Source organism: Anopheles moucheti, chromosome 2, assembly GCF_943734755.1.
Source record: "Anopheles moucheti chromosome 2, idAnoMoucSN_F20_07, whole genome shotgun sequence".
Taxonomy (NCBI): domain Eukaryota; kingdom Metazoa; phylum Arthropoda; class Insecta; order Diptera; family Culicidae; genus Anopheles; species Anopheles moucheti.
Window position 1 is genome coordinate 59,298,872 of NC_069140.1, and position 17,914 is coordinate 59,316,785.

A 17,914-nucleotide genomic window follows, 5' to 3' on the forward strand; every position below is an offset into this window, starting at 1 on the left:
AAACGCATAGCTTATAATTATTTAATTTGCATTTCCCAGTCGATCTATTCACACACTTATGCAAATTGCTAAGTCTGGGATACTTTTTGACAAAAACATGCATTGCTTAGATCTTATTTTGCCTGAAGTGTTGTTCTAAATATTCAATTAGTGAAACGTTGCAACGATGGGTTTCATTTTTCATCCGACGTATATGGGTCAGTTTTACAAAGCGAAAGTTTTTAAGTGTAATTTGTGTAAAAATTAGTAAAAATAATTGCTGATCATAGAATTATTAAAACTGAATATCGAATACTGTTCGTTTGATTGCATTTTATTACACTTTTGACACGTTTGTTAATAAATTCGCTTCTGTATGGTTCAATATCCACCACGGTTGGGCAGTAGCGTTCGTCATCTATACAAATCTCTACAAGTTACGCTCTATCTATTTCCCTCTCACTTTAATATGTATGGCTATTTCGATTTAAGGGCTTTGTTATAAGTAGTTGCATCTCTGTCTTTCTTCCATTCGAGAATGCGTGATGAATATTCAATCTCACCCTCTGTAAGGCTTCAATTGATCTTCGCTACGAATAATCGCAACTCTTTCTCTCTTCGACTCAAGTTTTCCAAAGCATATTCGCGCTGAGTTCGTTAAGTCGAACACGCCGAATTTGGTTTTTAAGCCGAAAGCCTAGATATTAAGGCTCATTTAATTATTACGTCACGCAGAAAATGACAATTTGTGACCCCCTCCCCACCTATTTCCACTACTGATATTAGTGAACCAGTATCATCACTAGCAGCTGTTCATGGTTAACGCCATTTCGTCGGATACACCAATCTACTGATGAAACGATGAAGTCACTTTGCACTTGATATTCATCTTTTGTAGCAGCATATTATTCATCACATTTTTAGCAATTTTTTTTGTTAAGTGCAGATTTAAAAGATCAAAAAAATGTCGATTGAATAACTAAATTTGTTTTCGAAGTAGTTTTAGTAGCCACTATGGCTTGATAAGCATTGTGGAATTCGACACCATAAAAACAATCTATTTGTAGCTGATATTCCGACTACAAACACGGTCATACAAATACTGATCATGATGCCACACGTTACGTTATAAAAGGATGTTCCTTTATAACTCCTCTTTCCTTTTGTTTAAAGGGAAAGTCGATAAAAACGACAGAAAAAAACTAAACGGCTATAAATGAAAAAATATTGAAAAACATTCTTGAAAACCTATATTTAAAAACGCTTAGGATGTTTTAACTCAAAAACCGTCCTTTACCATTATCGCTCGTTAACTTTACCTCTTTTTCTTCTTTATGGGCACAACAACCCGAAGAGGTCTAGGTCTGCAATTTGTGTCTTTCTGTAACTTTATTTACCCGTAGGTGGATAGTCAGTCGTGCGTACGGAGGATTGGTATGGATGGGATTTTGATCCGGTCCGTTTGTTTAAAGAACGGCGACGCTACCATCATGCAACTGGACGCTCATTTATTTTACCTCTATAAATGATAAGAAGAGGTTTGAGAAGAGTGCGGTGAAACAACGAACACAAGATTTGACTCGGTATTCTGTCTTTTTCTTGGTATCTTGGCTGTTTTTAATAATGTTTATAATTATAGGTCAACTTTTTTGTTGATGGTACAGTTTTGGTTTAGATCGGTGTAAAATCATATAGACAATCACTTTCGTCACTTCAATATCGTTTTTAACACGTTCAGCGTCAAGTTAAAAACGTGTAAGGCAATTTCCATAGCGCCAATATTTGATAGCGAATCACTTGAGTCCGTTTCTATGCTCAATTATCCATTCGCAAAATAATTAAGACTTACTATATGCACCGTTAACTAACTTCTAAAGACAACTTCGTCCCTATCAAACTCATAAAAGGGAAAGGGTAGAAAGGGAAAGGGTTTTATAGTAGTGACTTTTATTCTCCAAAAACCGTTGCGATGCCTAACATATCAAAAATGCTTCAAATTTGAGGAAAACAAGCACATAGACTGTGGTCTAATCTGAGGGAGAAACTTTTAGGAGCGCGCTACTCAATTGAAAAACAAAAACGGAATCCGGGAATTTTCGTAAGAGAAGAGACCACATTATGTCACGGTAGAGTTCACAAGATTTTATTGTATTATATTTTATTACATTACTGCAATAATTTATCATCACTTTTCTGCGTTTCATTTCGGCCATTCGACACTTCTCCGGAATGTAAATTGGCAAATAGCAAAAGAGTTTTAAGATATTGTAGTCAAGTTGTATACTCATACCATAAATTATAAATTTGAAATAGGATGTTCGGAACAGTTGCAATAAAACATAGTGTCTTTGAGTATAATCTGTCTTACCCACATTAAACACTTTTTTATTATTCACCAATCATGTTTGACAGAGTTTTTGGTTTTGGCAAATCTCATAACATTCAACATTAATATATCTATAGTTGTCTTAATGTGTTAAGGTAGTGATATTAACTTCACGTCTTACTAATTCGCATAGAACCTTGCGGAATAGACATTCAATAGAGACATTCGTTCATTTTTTCCGAAATCTACTATCGTAGGTAAATCATTTTGGATCAAGGTCTGATGTACCAATAGAGGAATTGACATTTGAATGGTGTTTTAATGGGTCATCTTTGCATCTAGAAGATGTGTTCCATTAGGCAACATTTCAAACACGAACGCGATACATTTAATTGACGTCCAAGTTGTCTGTTTCGTACAGTAGACACTGCTGGTATTATGGTTTGCGTTTGCCAGAATGTGGTATTTGATTCTTGCTCTTTATTTTGTCGCAACATTTGAAATTGTTGTTTGTTTCGGTTTAATGATCTCAGCTAAGGCCGATTTCCCTGTTGAATCGTTTTCATTCACACGTTTGCACAACTGTATTGACGCTAGAGTATCGGTTTAAGATTTGTAAGCTAATGCAACAGGAACAAGAAGTAGGAAAAATAAACAGAAATGTTGGATATAGACCAAATTTTTAAAAGCAGCAACAGTAACGCTAGATTCCCTTTTGTTACGGAATGCACATGAAATAGAATAAGAGCTGTTCTCCTTCAAAACATACACATATCTTCTACATTGCTTGTAGTGGTATTGTCGATTTACGGAATTATGAAGATATATTGGGTTTCAATTTCAAAGAGAAGAGGAAAGAAATAGATTAGATAGTACAGATTTTCGTGCTTATGTCTCAAGAGAATGAAATTTTCATCGAAGTTACGTTCAAGTTTTGTTTACTTTTACCAACAAGGAATATTTCTTTAAAACAGTTACAAATTTAGCTTGTATCTCCTTCACCACTTCCATTTTTCGCAGGAAGAATCTACTACACACGTACATGTAATATTTAATATCATTATTAATCCCAGGACATTTTACTCTGGCGCCATTTCAACCATACGATTCCATTTTAGTTTCAATTGTTGGTTGTGTATGTTCGTTTAACGGCAACCCGTGTTACCTTTCTGCATATTTATGTTTTTTAATGTTCTGTTTAACCTTGTGTTAACAAGAACTGCTTGTACTTGATTGTACACAATGACAAAATCGTTGATATCTGTCATTCTTGTTTGAATGAGCGATATTCTTTTACATTAGTTGAGTATTCACTTTTCTTCTGGCTTGTCTATCTATCAAAAATATTATATGAATTGTTTTGTGGCTAACAATTTGTATAAACAAAATTAGTATATACTTTCTTCCATTTTCCTACTATAGTAACGTTCTGACAGTGGAGTGATCGAATCTTTTCGAAGCTCTAAAAAAAGTGTTTTTTTTTTTTATTTTCGTGAGAACAGCCAAGCCGTAAAACTTAAGGTTAAAACAAATGTTAATCAAAACGAAATTTGAATTTAATAAAAATGATTTGCGGATGGTTTTGTTTTTCACATTTTATATTTCACGATATGGTTTCATGATATTATTTTTGTAGAGTGTGGTACGTTAGATCAAACGCATTCATTATGCATTTTGCATATTATGCTGAGTGGTAGCAGTATTCGCAGAAAATACTTCCCGGGTAGTTTTTTTTAAACTACCAGGTTATACTATTTTTTCTAACAATGTAATGAGAGGTCATTTTCTTCTTCATGTAATTTCGGATATTCTGTTACCTGCCTGTGACACAAACAACATAAAATAGCTCTACATATAGTGATTATTTTCTTTACTTAAAAAATATTCATAAATTCGGTGTATCAGACAAAGTTTCATTGTTTGATAATTTAAACAATAAAAAAAAAAACAAATCAAGAATTGAACAAAATTAACCAAGGACAACAAATTTCAACTAAGACAGAATAATCTGATTTATTTCAACTAGTACTGTTAACCGACTAGGAAAATGATATTATAGCCTTGGACAGTTACTCAAACTTTTTTTGGTGAAACATATTTGAAAATTTTAGGATGATTTACCACAAGCACCTACGATGAGAAGTCACGGGTGTCGTTTATTTTTATCATCATTATCAGCGTCGTACTGCCTCCATTATTGGCAATTAGCGGGTTGATCATTCCTTCCTGGTCTAAGCATTAAGCCATCGGTACATTCAAGGGCTACAACTCCGTTAAAAAGATGTTTTGCCAAATATGAAGTTACCGGGTGAGGCTGGATCATCTGATGAAAAGTATTCGCGCCATAGTTCAGCAAATTGTTCTCGGTTTACTTCTACTTCGCCCTTTATTAAAAAGGATAAATAAATGCATTTCATTTAAGTAGCTTGTATGCAAACGATGAAACATTTTAGCTAAAAGGAAAAAATATGAATCGCATCAACAAACGTATACAATATGGTTTACAGCTACACTACTGTAAATGTAGTAATTAACCTAATTGATATGTTTTATAGTTTTGGAGTTATGGATTACATTACTTAAGCTTCAAATATGCCACTAGTGAGTCATATACCTTAATTCATGGTACGTTAACAGACACATTCGTTTATGAGCAAAAAAATGAAATCGATACCAGAAATGTGGCGAGTCCATTGTGTATTGCAACATAAATAGTCGAAAAAACGAAAGTAAATTATCCATTTCAATAGAACCGTTTGTTAAGAATTCAAGCGATTAAATTATCTATTTCCTCTTTCGTGAACGTCTCCAGCTACTGAACTCATACCATTGTCATGAAACATACCTTTGACATCTTCTTGAATGCCTCCTGGCACTCGTTTTTATCAACGCCGTAGCTGGAGCACACAATCGAGAATTCGTCACCGTCGATTGTTCCGTCGTGCGAGGCATCTTCAAGATCAAACATGAAATTCATGTACCTGAAAACAGTTAAAACATAGCAGAAAAAGGTTACTGAAAAGTAGTACAAAATACTTTTATGATAACTTATGACTGTTATGGACATAAGAAAACTAGATTTCACGATTGGTTTGTTGCGGCTATTTATCAGAATTGGTTTATTTTTGTTTTATCTGTTTATTTATACAACCCGTGCGATGTTTATTGAAAAATTAAGAACAAGAATCACAACAAAATCAGAACAAAGAAAGCTTAAATATATATCATGCCAAAAATGTATTACATTACGCTACGATAAACATTAAATTCATTTCTTAACTTTTCACAAGTTGAGAATAGGTCCACGATAGGACCGAGATAAAATTCCATCCGGACCGTTTTCCCGTAGCTAGCACTGACTTCTCGGCTACGTGGTAAAATAAGTCGATACGGCTTGACCGTTGTACTAAAGACAAAAACAGGTTGGAAAGTAATTCAACGGAACATGTTTCCACTTCTTTTGTTGTGATCAACAATTGGTCAACAAGGTTCGGATAGCCGTCCAACACTTCACATTACAAATGTCATAAATTATATCCTTGCCCGTGCTTGCTTAAAGTCTTATTCATTTTGAAGTGAAAGCAATGTTGAATATTGCGTTGTACATTCTTAATACTAAAGCTATTTGTGAATGAAATTACAAATTTGAAGAATGCTAATTGTTGGTTTTATGATAATACGATGTTTATTTTTATTTTATTTTTATTTATTTTTCCATTATGACGGCCAAGGGCCGTATGATCTATTACGATGTTTATGATTTAAATATTTCTTGGGATATATAATAATCTGAAATAGACTGTTCTATGTCATAAGAACAAGTCACAATCCTCGTAAAAACCTTTGAAAACTGTTTTTAATATTAGTAGAGATTGATCTACAAATGAAAACAAACAAAACGGAAATTCAAAATAATACATGAAAACCAGTCTTCCTTTTTAATATGAATTTTAATAATACATGAGTATGAAATCATGGGGTTGTAGTTGTTTCATTCGAAAGAAATCATTAGTTTTATTTTCAAAAAGCTCTTACTCTCTTTGCGTCATATGCTTCAGAGTATAAAAAAAAGATTAAAAAGATAAAAATTTACCTTAATTGCCAGTCCATGACAGTGCTGGGATCCTTGGCATAAGCATCCCACATGTTGCACCACTCGTCAACAGACACCTAAGAAAAAGAATTTGATAAATGTGCAATATATTACTTTCGTGTTCCAGTATACTGTTATATTGTATAATGCAGTTTTTATTCACGTTACAATACATTATATTATTAAGCATGTTGTATTTATTATGAATATGATTGATCCGATGTTTATCAGATTTATGTAAGGATATTAAATTGTAGATGTACGAGTGTTGTGTAAAAACGTCAACAATCAATCAGGCTAATCAATCAGTGCTAATCATTACTCCCTACTTGGCCGACATGATTACTTGGCCTGACCTAGCATATACGTATGGGCTATAAACATATTAAAAAAGAGTATATTTAGAAATAGTTAACGAATCCTCTCACACGGCATTCTGATATTTAAATAATAGACGTGTGTGAAAAATATTTGAATTCTGCGTGACTCCTATTACGGTAGCAAAGAATGCATACACGCACACGCATTGCGCAAGATTTTTCTCCCTTTTAACCAGCACATATTTGTCGCACCGCCACATTTGCACATTTTCCGAAAATGCCTCACTCTAGTCATGGCCGTATGAGTTCTATGGGTTTAATTTTCAAGCAGTAAAAGCGATGCCCTGATTTATAAACAGAACACGTACAACCGCTACGCATAGTTCTACCTTGTTTCAAAACGTGTGCTATTGGGATATCTTTGGCACGATTAATTTAATATATCTGCTGGCAATGGTCCAGTTTTGATTGTTCCGGGGTTCTTTAGGTTTATAGGCTTTGCACACATTTTGCCACCATGTTTTAAGCGATGCGTTAAAAAAACAGCATTGTGGCACCAGTACCAGCAACCACATGAATCGCTATCAATTGACAAACAACATCCACATAGATAGCTGCCCTCGATTTGTGTGGATATCTATTTCATAGATAGTGATAGTTAGTTTTGTATGCATAGAAAAATATTACAATATGTTGTTTTCGAATCTGTACAAGAATTATACTTTTTATAATTCTGACTTAAATCCCAAGTAAAAGGATGTTATCCATCATGATTTCATAAATTAACAACGAAAAAGTCTGACTTCCCAACATATAATGGATTTTGAACTCCATGTCATATCGTATAACACCGTAAAATTAAACACAATACGAATAGTGAGATTAGCTATCTCACAATATTTGAATAATTTTTGACGATCTATAGGGAACAACTATCCACAAATGTGAAATATTTGCATGATTTACAATAACTCAAGTATCTTCGAGCAACCACCAGCAACAGTATTACATCAACAGATGTAATGCATCTGTTAGATGCAACGAGTGATCGTAAGTGGTATGTTGCCTTTAGCTAATATCAGTTAAATTGTGTTACGTAGCCAATATTCTATAATATGCTAGGAAGGTTTGGCTTCCCGGTGGGATCTGATCTCACGGTGACCAAACTGCTATTCTCCCGAGTGTCGTATATGGCAACGGGGAACGAGATCAGCTCAGTTCATTCTCACATGGCAGTATTAAAAATGTACAAAAAAGATAGTGTTACCACGTAGTGTCTCGAGGGAAAATCTGTACAAAAAAGCTATAGCTATTGTTTGGTGTTACACGAATGTTACGTTTAGCTCAAAACGTGCTCTGTTTCAAAAGGCTTTTGCATGGTAGCAAAGAAATTGAAAGCTTAGATCTTGCGTACGTGTAAATAACCTCCATTTTTTATTCTTAAAGTGTGATAAGGTACCTCTTCAAAATACAAATAAACAATGTTAAAGGTAATTTGGGTCATAGACTGGGATTTTTTGTAAAAGAATTGCAAAATGGAGTATTTTGTTTAAATTTGCCAAATAGGTATATCATCCTGCCCAAGCCTATTCATGTTCTACTCCAGTTCGATAATTTATTTTGTAGTTTCAAATGTGTTCAGCTGTCAGTTATCTATATTAGCAGTTTTCCAAAACCACGTATCTTCAAATCCGCGTATAACAGGAACCGCGTATCTCAGGTGTTGCATGTATTTCAATTTTTAGAATTCGAGCAATATGATGTAACGTACAAATCTATGAAATACGTATAACAAATAGAATAGTAAGTAATTTTAAATAACGTAAAAAAATGAAAATAACGACCATGTAACCAGGACGACTCTCTTTCAAAAATAGGAAATTCGTATTGATCTCCTAAAAACTAAGTCGATCTTAACACTAGTGTAAATAATCTTTAGTTAATACTGCGTAGCTCGTTTCGAGATAGATGAATCGTTGTTTGTCTGTTATATTCTGATCACTGTGGGGTTTATTGTATTTATTTAGGCCACTATATGCAAGATGGCCTTATCAATAAATAATAATAACAATAATAATTATTAGTAATAATTAATAATAAAAATTAATAATAATAATAATAATAATAATAATAATAAAAATTATAAGAAGAAGAAAAAGAAGAAAACAATTTTTCCGTGGCACTATTCTCCCGGACTTGATTTCAAATAATTTGTCAAGGTATGTGATTCATATTTTGCGAAGAAAAGAACCATAAAAGCTGGCAAACGGGTAAAAAGGGAAACGTTGCTAGCTAGCACCAGCGATGCAATCAGATATTTTACCCTTCCTGATTCTACGGTACGATGGATATAAGCTTGTCGATTATACGAAAGGGGTGGCTAAAATGCTGACTTTCGTTTCGCATTTGGCGAATGCGTTTAATTTAAATCTGATGCAAAATTGCAAATCCTGCAAATGGAATACACAACGTTTACCGCATTCTGCATTTGCTTTCTTTGTATCTTTGTTGCCTTTGCGCAGGTAGTTATATGCCTTCATTGCAGGCAACACCGTCGAGAAAATAACAGTAAAGAAATAGTGCCGATGATTATTGCCCATTATTTACCTTCAAAGGAAGGAAGGCTGAGGTAAATCTGTAAGGATTCTACATACTTGGAAAATGTAGTCACAGTAATAAGTTTACTTATTTGAGTTATACTCAGGTAAGGTGGCTAAATGTTCAATGAAGTACACATTTATATACCTTTTCATATTGCACTTGCGGCCGAGTAAACCCGGGATAATGCTGCAAACTTATGTAAATTGTAACACAGATGAAGTGAACAATAGACAAGCAATACGGCCTAAACGTCCTTTTTGAATGAAATATATTGCATATTGCACGTGTGTCCGTCAGGGTTCTTCTCAATTTGTAGAAAGCAATTTTGAATTTTATATACATAAAACGCTTTCAACACTTTAGGATGGGGGTCCTAGCATATGAGGTTAGGTTTATGAACTAAATATGTTTATTCCCAAGTTGATTTTCATTCCATTTATCTTGAAGAAAGGAAATGGGGATGGGGATAAAATGTTATGGAACGAAATAGTTATATTTTGTTGTTTGTGTAAATTTTAAATATGATCCCATTGAATTTTCTATTAACATTGCACTAACTTTCATGTCGTTATCATCCTATAACTTTCCGATAATCAGATTGAGCAGATCTTTTACAATAATGCGAACTAAACATAAAATACTAGTTGTCATGATGAGCATGTGGTAAACAATTTTTTTTGCTGATTTGCAGGCAATCACAACATAAAGGCTGAAACAAGTGCCCTAACGTAGTAGTCATCGAATTGCACGTATTAGCTGTTATACTCCACACATTGCATTGTATAGTTGCTTTCAGTTATGCTCAAACTAATCCTCAGATCATTAATCTTCACTTGGTTCGTGATGTCGCGTTCTACAAATCAGAATGCAAAGCCTTATACATGGTAGAGCTTTACCGTCGCAAACATACGGTTTGATTCACAAGCGTAAAATCGTACCCATTTGCTGTCACTACACAGTTAGGTGTGAACCTTACCGTCGTCCTTTTTGTCGCGTTAAACCACAGAAATGCTGGGAATCAACTGATACTAAGTCCGTGACAGAGTTTTAGGCAATCATTTGGTTCAACTCCCAATTATGAGCTCCAAATTCTTAAACTACTCGGGAACTGCTTTTATTGGAGAGGAACAACTCCAATCCTCATCGTGTTTGTAACGATTTAAAACAAAACCAGGCTTTTTTATTCTACATTGTAGGAAATATACAAGTATTTTTAATACTTAAAGTATAAATTTGAACTATATCTGTACAGACGATAGCTACGATAAAATACCCAAGTGGTGATGTTTAGTAAATTTCAAGCTCATTTCTAATCCATAAATGAATCAACTTTTCTAAACTAAGCTAGAAACTTTTCCAACGCACTTGCATCCACCGCTATTTCAGTTGGTCAGTTTTGATCTGTCATGAAAATCCTTCTAGCCTTTTTTGGTCAAACCACAGCTCACTCGCAGTTCCTTTGGTTCTACCCATTCTCATGTAGTGCTTGTACGCGGGTAGGATGGATTATAAAAATGTACCCTGTTTTAAATTCAAATCAAGGCAATGAAGAAAAGTTTCTCTTACCTGTCCATCGTTATCTTTATCCGCCTTTGAGCGCAAGCCTTCCCAGATCTTGAACATGCTATCGTGCGTTTCTACATTCTTCGGATTACCTGTGGGCCACCCGCGAAGTTCACAGATTTTCTAAGCCCCCGAAAGTGTTTACATCATAAAATAAGAAATGGGTTTGGTTAACCTTCTGTATTAAAAAAAAGTGTGTATATTATTGTTTTCAGCCATATTACTCACCTCGATAGCTAATTCGAAATCCTTACGGTCGATTTCGCCGCTTTGGTTGACATCTAGTAAATGAAAGATATTATGTCTTAGGTTGATAGGTTGTAGTTATTCTTTATACGAATGTATTTCAAAAGTTATTTTTAAAGTTTTAGAAAGATATGATGGTATTAAAGTTGGATTCAAAGCATTTATATAATTAATAACATATTTACATGATGGTTAGTCTAGATATATATGGCCTATGGCAACATGTTTTAATGCTCTTACATTTTAAATCTTATTTTTTACAAATATTTTGTAACTTTAAATTCTTTCGAATTATACTGGTATACATAATAAAAAAAAAACAAGCAGAAACAAGCCGACTGGAAATCGTCCATTGCATGTATTTCATATCAAATGCCAACTCACATTATTGCTTGACTAATAACCATCAACACTACTTGTCTCAGATTGTTTCAACCTGCCAAGGGCTGTTGTTGATAAAGACAAAAACCAAACAATCATGTTTTTCATTAAATTTTCCTGGACAGTTCCTATAAAAATCAATTTAAATGTCGCGAAACCAGTAAATGTCACTGTACTGGCTAGAACGATACCATTCCATAACACTGCCAGGAAAATCTTAATATCAGAAGTGAAAGGGGCCAAACAAAATCTTCCTTTGATACATTCATTGCAATGTCAGGAAAAAGATTAGGCTGACTAGTACTACTGGTAAAAGACCAGTTTTTTTAAATCAGAATAGATTAAATTTTATGCTTTGAGGTTAGATTTTTCATTGCACCAGTTTTTTTTAATGAATTTACCCACTATTGGATAGTCTATGTAACGTATGAATTGTCTTGACATCGTATTATTTCAAATACACAAAAATGAATTGTTGCACTACACCCTATAGCCGTAATAACCTGTTATGTAAGTTTAGGAAGTGTTAACAATATTTATAATCTTTAACAATAGCTTTTGAGTACTGAGTTAGTATAGTTAATACTAACTTATATAGGGTTCTAAAAAATAATATCGATAGTGTATGAATAAATTAGAACATAGTGTAATACAAAGAACATGTTTTGTTGAAGAACACTTACCAAAGAATACATTGAATACGTACAGCAACTTCTTCTTGCGGAATTCCGAGATTGGCGACATTTTTAATTAATTCCACTAGGTTTGTTGGCTACTAGATCGAACTAAAATTAAGCATAGAAAAAAGTTTGCAGTTGTAGAAACGTAATCCTTTTACACTGGGAAAATATAATGAACGTTTCACATTTCTTCACACACTTGGCGTAAATATGTTTTTAGATGTGTTTTTGAAACATTTCGTTTGTATGAAAAATTCCACCCAAAGTAATAGGAGTTGCAAGCTTCTTTACTGACATTTCCCAATAATAATGGCACCATTAGCTTGAAGTTAACAATGCTACCAGCAGAAATATTGAGCAAAGGAGAAAATGATCATCTTGGGTTCCTTTAGAAAGAAACTGTAGTCATTATTTCTACACGACTTTTAAACCCTACTGAAAATAGGTACACTCAGTGATGTTGAAAACATAAACCGTATCGAGTACCTACTTCAAATATTTTTGCCTATACCGTTTAACGCTTTTCATAGAAGCAACTGAAGAAATATCTTAATTTCCATGGTGATCACAACGACTACAATTAAATGAACATAGGTACAATTTCAACGTTACATTGCGAAACGGTAAGCCGATAGAACGTTTGCATGTCTGTGTTTGATGTTATATTCTGTTCCTTCTTTTGTTAATGGCTACATCAAAACCATATGCCTACAAATTTCTTTTCGTATTATCATTTCATTTTTTTAGTTTACAACATGAAAAAGTTCCTAAAGATTGCAGCTTTGCAATAACCATATACAACAAGACAATATACAACAAGATGATATAGAACTATTGTACATTTAAAAGATCATGAATACTTTTTTTTAGAACAAAGTGTTTTTTTTTGGTTTCGTTATGTTTAACAATCAGTCGTTAAATTAACAATGGAGCGTCGGCTTGCTTAATGCGGTCATTTTATTTACCTATCCAATGCAATTTGTCCATGCTTAATTGATGGCAATTCAATTTACAGTATACTTTAAACAATGCACGCTGATAACAAGGTCCGTTGAGATCTCCATCATGGGATATGAATAATCATCCTTGATATAATTGATCACTCTTTGAGGCAACAGACGAGGGAATACTGGAGGATTGTTATGAGCATTCAATATTTCAATGATTAATTGATTTATGCGTACACTTCACTCACATTCTGCATTGTTTTACACATGTTCCAGTTCAGTTCATTTTCCAAAAAGGCAAAAAAGGTAAAAATTTGAGCAATATGCAGTAGCAAATACGGTCATGGCTTGTCTAGTTTGACAGTGATAAACAAAGCATTAAAGACAGTATGTTAAATAAACGTGTATACAATAAATCATTACAATTCCATCGGAAGGTAATTGCATAGAGTAATGAAATATTCATTTTTTATGATTTTAAAAGTTTTGCGCCACTCAATTAGTGGTAAAGTACGCACTGCTGTTTGAAAAACGTTTCCATTGGATCACTATGTACCTTAGGTTTCATTTACCATTTTATTGAAACACAATGACACAAAAAAATTAGTCAGTTTATTAGATTCTATTATGAATTTTGCGCTTCGGCAATTTTTTTATGATTCTTTAGATTTTTACAAGACATAAGCTTTTAGTTCAATGCTTGCACCAAAACATATTCAATGCAAATAAACGTGCAAACTTCAATTACACATTTGATGAAATGTTTGCTATTTTCAATTACTGCTTAAAAGATTAAACTTGACGAACAATTATGCGTGGAAAATAACAAACAAATCATATTTAAAGTACTTTGTCAAGCGTATCATGTGGCTTTGTATACACACATACACAAAGTTTCATCAGTATGAATAAAAATGTATCTTAATTTTGTGAAGAATAATATACCTAACTTAATACCTAAGATACCCAATTTTACCGTTGCGGTCAATGATTGGTTTGTTAGTAACATTTACTATTTTTTCCTGTTTATTTTTTCTTGAACAACCTATTCTCTTTACGATTTTGTTTACATAGCGTGATGCTGAGTCTGTAATTGCAATTGTAATATTAATTGTACTCTCTTTAAGCTGTCGTTAAATGCTTAAACACTGGAAGAGGCAAGGCAAAGTTTTAATTGCTTTCTTAATCAAAACAATCAATTGCAAATGAACACTGGCCCTTGAATTTAGACTTTTTGTAAGTTCAAATGTACTAATAATTTCGTTCGTACATTTTGTATTTTTAATGACTTTAACCATTTTTAAATATAAACGAAATATATGACAGAGAAGGATATAATACATATAAAGATACTTAAATATTTATTAAAAAATGATATTTTGAAATCAAGAGAAAATTATAACGTTAAATACCAATATCAAAACTATTGCATATCAAAAAATCTGTTGAAAAAAATGTGTATTATACATGTTATGTAGTTCAAAGTACGCTTTCTACTTTAATGCCTTAATCCAACAATAAACTACACATTCATTTGTAATTTGCGTTTTACTTGCTATTGCTCGAACTGCCACAAACGGCCGTATAAGCTGCTGGGCAATTGGCCAAATTTTCACAATATCGATTTATGAGATGATTGCTATAAGTCTAAGGCCTTTTGCCTCTATTTAATCGTATAGTACGTGAAAATTGCAGATACATTAGAAGTTCATATTAATGACAATCAGTTATCACTTTTCTAGTGAGTATTGTATTTGTGAGCAGATATGTTCACTGTTGTTGCACTCCGACGAGCAATGCGTAATTTATTTCCGTAAGAATGTGTTGTATCACGGTGTTGTACATGGTAGTATCTTAGTTATATGATTCAATCTAAACGAATTCCTAATCATTTCTCAAATCTCAGTTGAGAGCGCAATATGCATTTCATTTCAGTTGCACCATCTTGCACATTTAGCCTGACCAATTAAACGAGTTTTATTCCCGCTAGGTTTCAGCTCACCAGAAGGAATTGCACGAGCTTATCGGTTTTGTATACAGATATGCCTAGCGTAACCTACAATGCACTAATGTTATAGCCTAAGATAGCCTTTACAGGTTCTGTACGATGTCTTTACTTACACAGATTTTAATTTTAATCGGGCATGAAGATAAACATAACAATACATGTTAGTGTGCTTCGAAAGCATGTTCATAAAAAGTCGGTCTAGATTAAAGTCGAACTCACCACTACGTTATGTTAGATCAAGTACTGTGCACATTATTTTAAATTAAAGCTTTTGAAATTTTTGGTTTTGGTCCAGTTTTAGTCGAGCCGGAACGTTTTCTGTAGAGCATATGAAGTTTTTTTCAAACGAGTGCTTATAAATATACAACAAAATGGCCGCATATTCAAGGGCTACATGAAAGTTTCCTACGTATGTATCTTCTATAAAAGAGTGCAGCTTTAAAAGAACGATTCGTACAGTGAAAGTGGAATCAAATATAGCCTCTCAACCATCCGCTCTAGGCTTACCAAGCCTGTTTCAGGCCGAAATGCGAGTGATGACACCTGGCATGTAGATACATATATTTCACGACAGCGTGAAGTGTGATCCATGAAAGCATACATAGCTCAATCCATCAGCATCGATTGACGAGTTCAAACTTGGCGCCTAAAATGTGTTAAGCCGTAAAACCAGATTGACCTGATGGATAACAGTGACAGTACAAAGGAGAGATTGATGATAGTATTTGCGTTTACCTCGATCACCTTGACCACATTCTGTTAAAAAAAAAAACTGACTACGTGCAGAATCTTTTCCTCAATCATATACCGCCAACGTACCGAATATATTGTGGGTGAGCACATGGCTTGAGAATTAAGTTCGCTATCGCATGGTGAAGCACGTAATCTGCTAACAGTAGGAAACCGCCTTAACTAAGGTGTTACATATAAATTAGCACTATTCGTTTGTCATTTTACTTTATTCTGTTTGGTAAAGACTACCTCTGATAGGTTTTTTGTTTATATACAACGTTGTAATAAGGAATATAGGCATATGGTAAGGTATTGCATCTTCTAACGAACATACCTATTCGTATCATACTTATCTTATTTTTACATTCTTATCATTCAGATTTTATCATAGTTACAAGAGACTTGTGCTTCTCCACACTTTCTTCTTCGATATTTATCATCACGGGACTGTGCTTGAAAGGATTTACAATTAACGAGTTAGCAGGCTATAACGGGGACGCCCCCTTGTTCTATCTTTAGTCCTTCGCATTATCTGTTTCTTCCTTCTTTTGATCATCACAGTTCTGCTGGTGTAGACTAGTTTATTATCTGTTTAATTGAAAATTGATGCACAACGTATCTGAATGAATTTTATTTATAGAAAAGTATGAAGCAAAAACCGTACGATGTTATATTATATCAAAAGATAATATTGTAGTTGTTTCATGTTTATCTAGTAATTATAATTTAACCAACATGTTCCTGATTTTACGCTGTCCATTACGAATGGTGTTGTGAATTTTAATCCTAATAAAAAGTATAATAAGTTATAGATGTACATTAATGCAATGATCCAGTAATTTAACGGCCGTTTAGGAGTTAATCAGGTCACCGTTTTGTTTATAAAATGACCTTTTCGTCGCACTTGGAATGTTGTTTTTAAAATCCAGTCTACTCACACTCTGTTCAATATAATTTACTACCTAAAACACGACATACACGCCAATTCACTTGTTTGTTTCCTCGCATAGGCATGATCAGTTCAACTGAATTGAGAAAATATTATTTCCCAAGAATCCGCAATTTGCACTGTCACTAAATACACCTGCTCAGAGCTATATTACTAGACCAAAAAGGCAGTTCAGTAATGCACCGATCATCAATGATCTTTGTACGCTTATTAATTATCGAAATAACAATTGAACATGTTTATCACAATTAATACGATAAATGAACACACACCCCCAATCTCACATATACGCACACACACGCAATCACAAGCTATTCAAGGATATGATTGGAAACGCACCGAAACGTACCAGTGTACTCGTTGACCAACGTAGATGCACTAAGCAATGGGTTCACTGTTACCTGTCCTTAGTAGCAAAAAGCGTAGATGGTATGAACTGTTAACCAGGCACCCGACGAATACGGAAAGTTGTCGCACTGTAGGGTCGCTTTTATAGGTCCGACAACGTTAAAACCAGAGCGATAAGGAACAATGGACTCAACACTAGAGCATGTAAGAATGTAGCGTCGTTGGGGGTTAAATAACACCCATAGAGTTTAGTTCCTAATGCATTCGTGACTTCTATGAAGTGTTTAAAGAAAATTAGCATGCACAAGAAAGTTTGTTCCGCATTACACTTTAAGATAATTATCTATTATTTTGTTTATTCATGAAATTAATGGTGACAGCTTTTGCCGCATTATTTAACAAAACAAAATCTCGATTTATTAAAACATTTTACATCGCAACATTTATTATCGTAGGTAACGATTTTAGTTTGTATCCTGTTTGTGTGGATTATATTTTTGGTTTTGCTTATGGTTCTTAAATACAATTGTATTCGAGATGACATTTGACCCCAAAATGTAGGTACTATGCCATAGTTGTCGCTGTTAGTGTCGATGTTAAGGCTAGCATTCCAGGAACGGGTACACGCATGCAAGAGAGAGTCTCATGGCTTTGATCCGAAAGAATATTTGAGAGGAAGTTGGGAGCACGAGTTCAAACGAGTTCCAAACACTACGGTGAAACCCCGGGACTTGGCGCATA

At 33.9% G+C, this 17,914-nt stretch overlaps 1 protein-coding gene across 2 annotated transcripts; it reads right to left on the reverse strand.

Annotated features, from left to right (window-relative positions):
* Positions 1-3,726: 3,726 nt before the first annotated feature.
* On the reverse strand, positions 3,727-17,269 carry LOC128299721 (calexcitin-1). 2 transcript variants are annotated; one of them, XM_053035763.1, is made up of 7 exons: positions 17,175-17,269; positions 12,193-12,294; positions 11,111-11,163; positions 10,886-11,005; positions 6,399-6,475; positions 5,151-5,286; positions 3,727-4,689 (listed from the first exon to the last, which is right to left on the reverse strand). In XM_053035763.1, the coding sequence occupies exons 2-7, from the start codon at positions 12,251-12,253 to the stop codon at positions 4,579-4,581; spliced, it is 558 nt and encodes a 185-aa protein (XP_052891723.1). In that variant the 5' UTR covers positions 12,254-12,294; positions 17,175-17,269; the 3' UTR covers positions 3,727-4,578. The 2 variants fall into 2 exon arrangements, with proteins under 2 accessions (XP_052891723.1, XP_052891725.1); XM_053035765.1 differs by having other exon boundaries at positions 17,165-17,258.
* Positions 17,270-17,914: the final 645 nt, after the last annotated feature.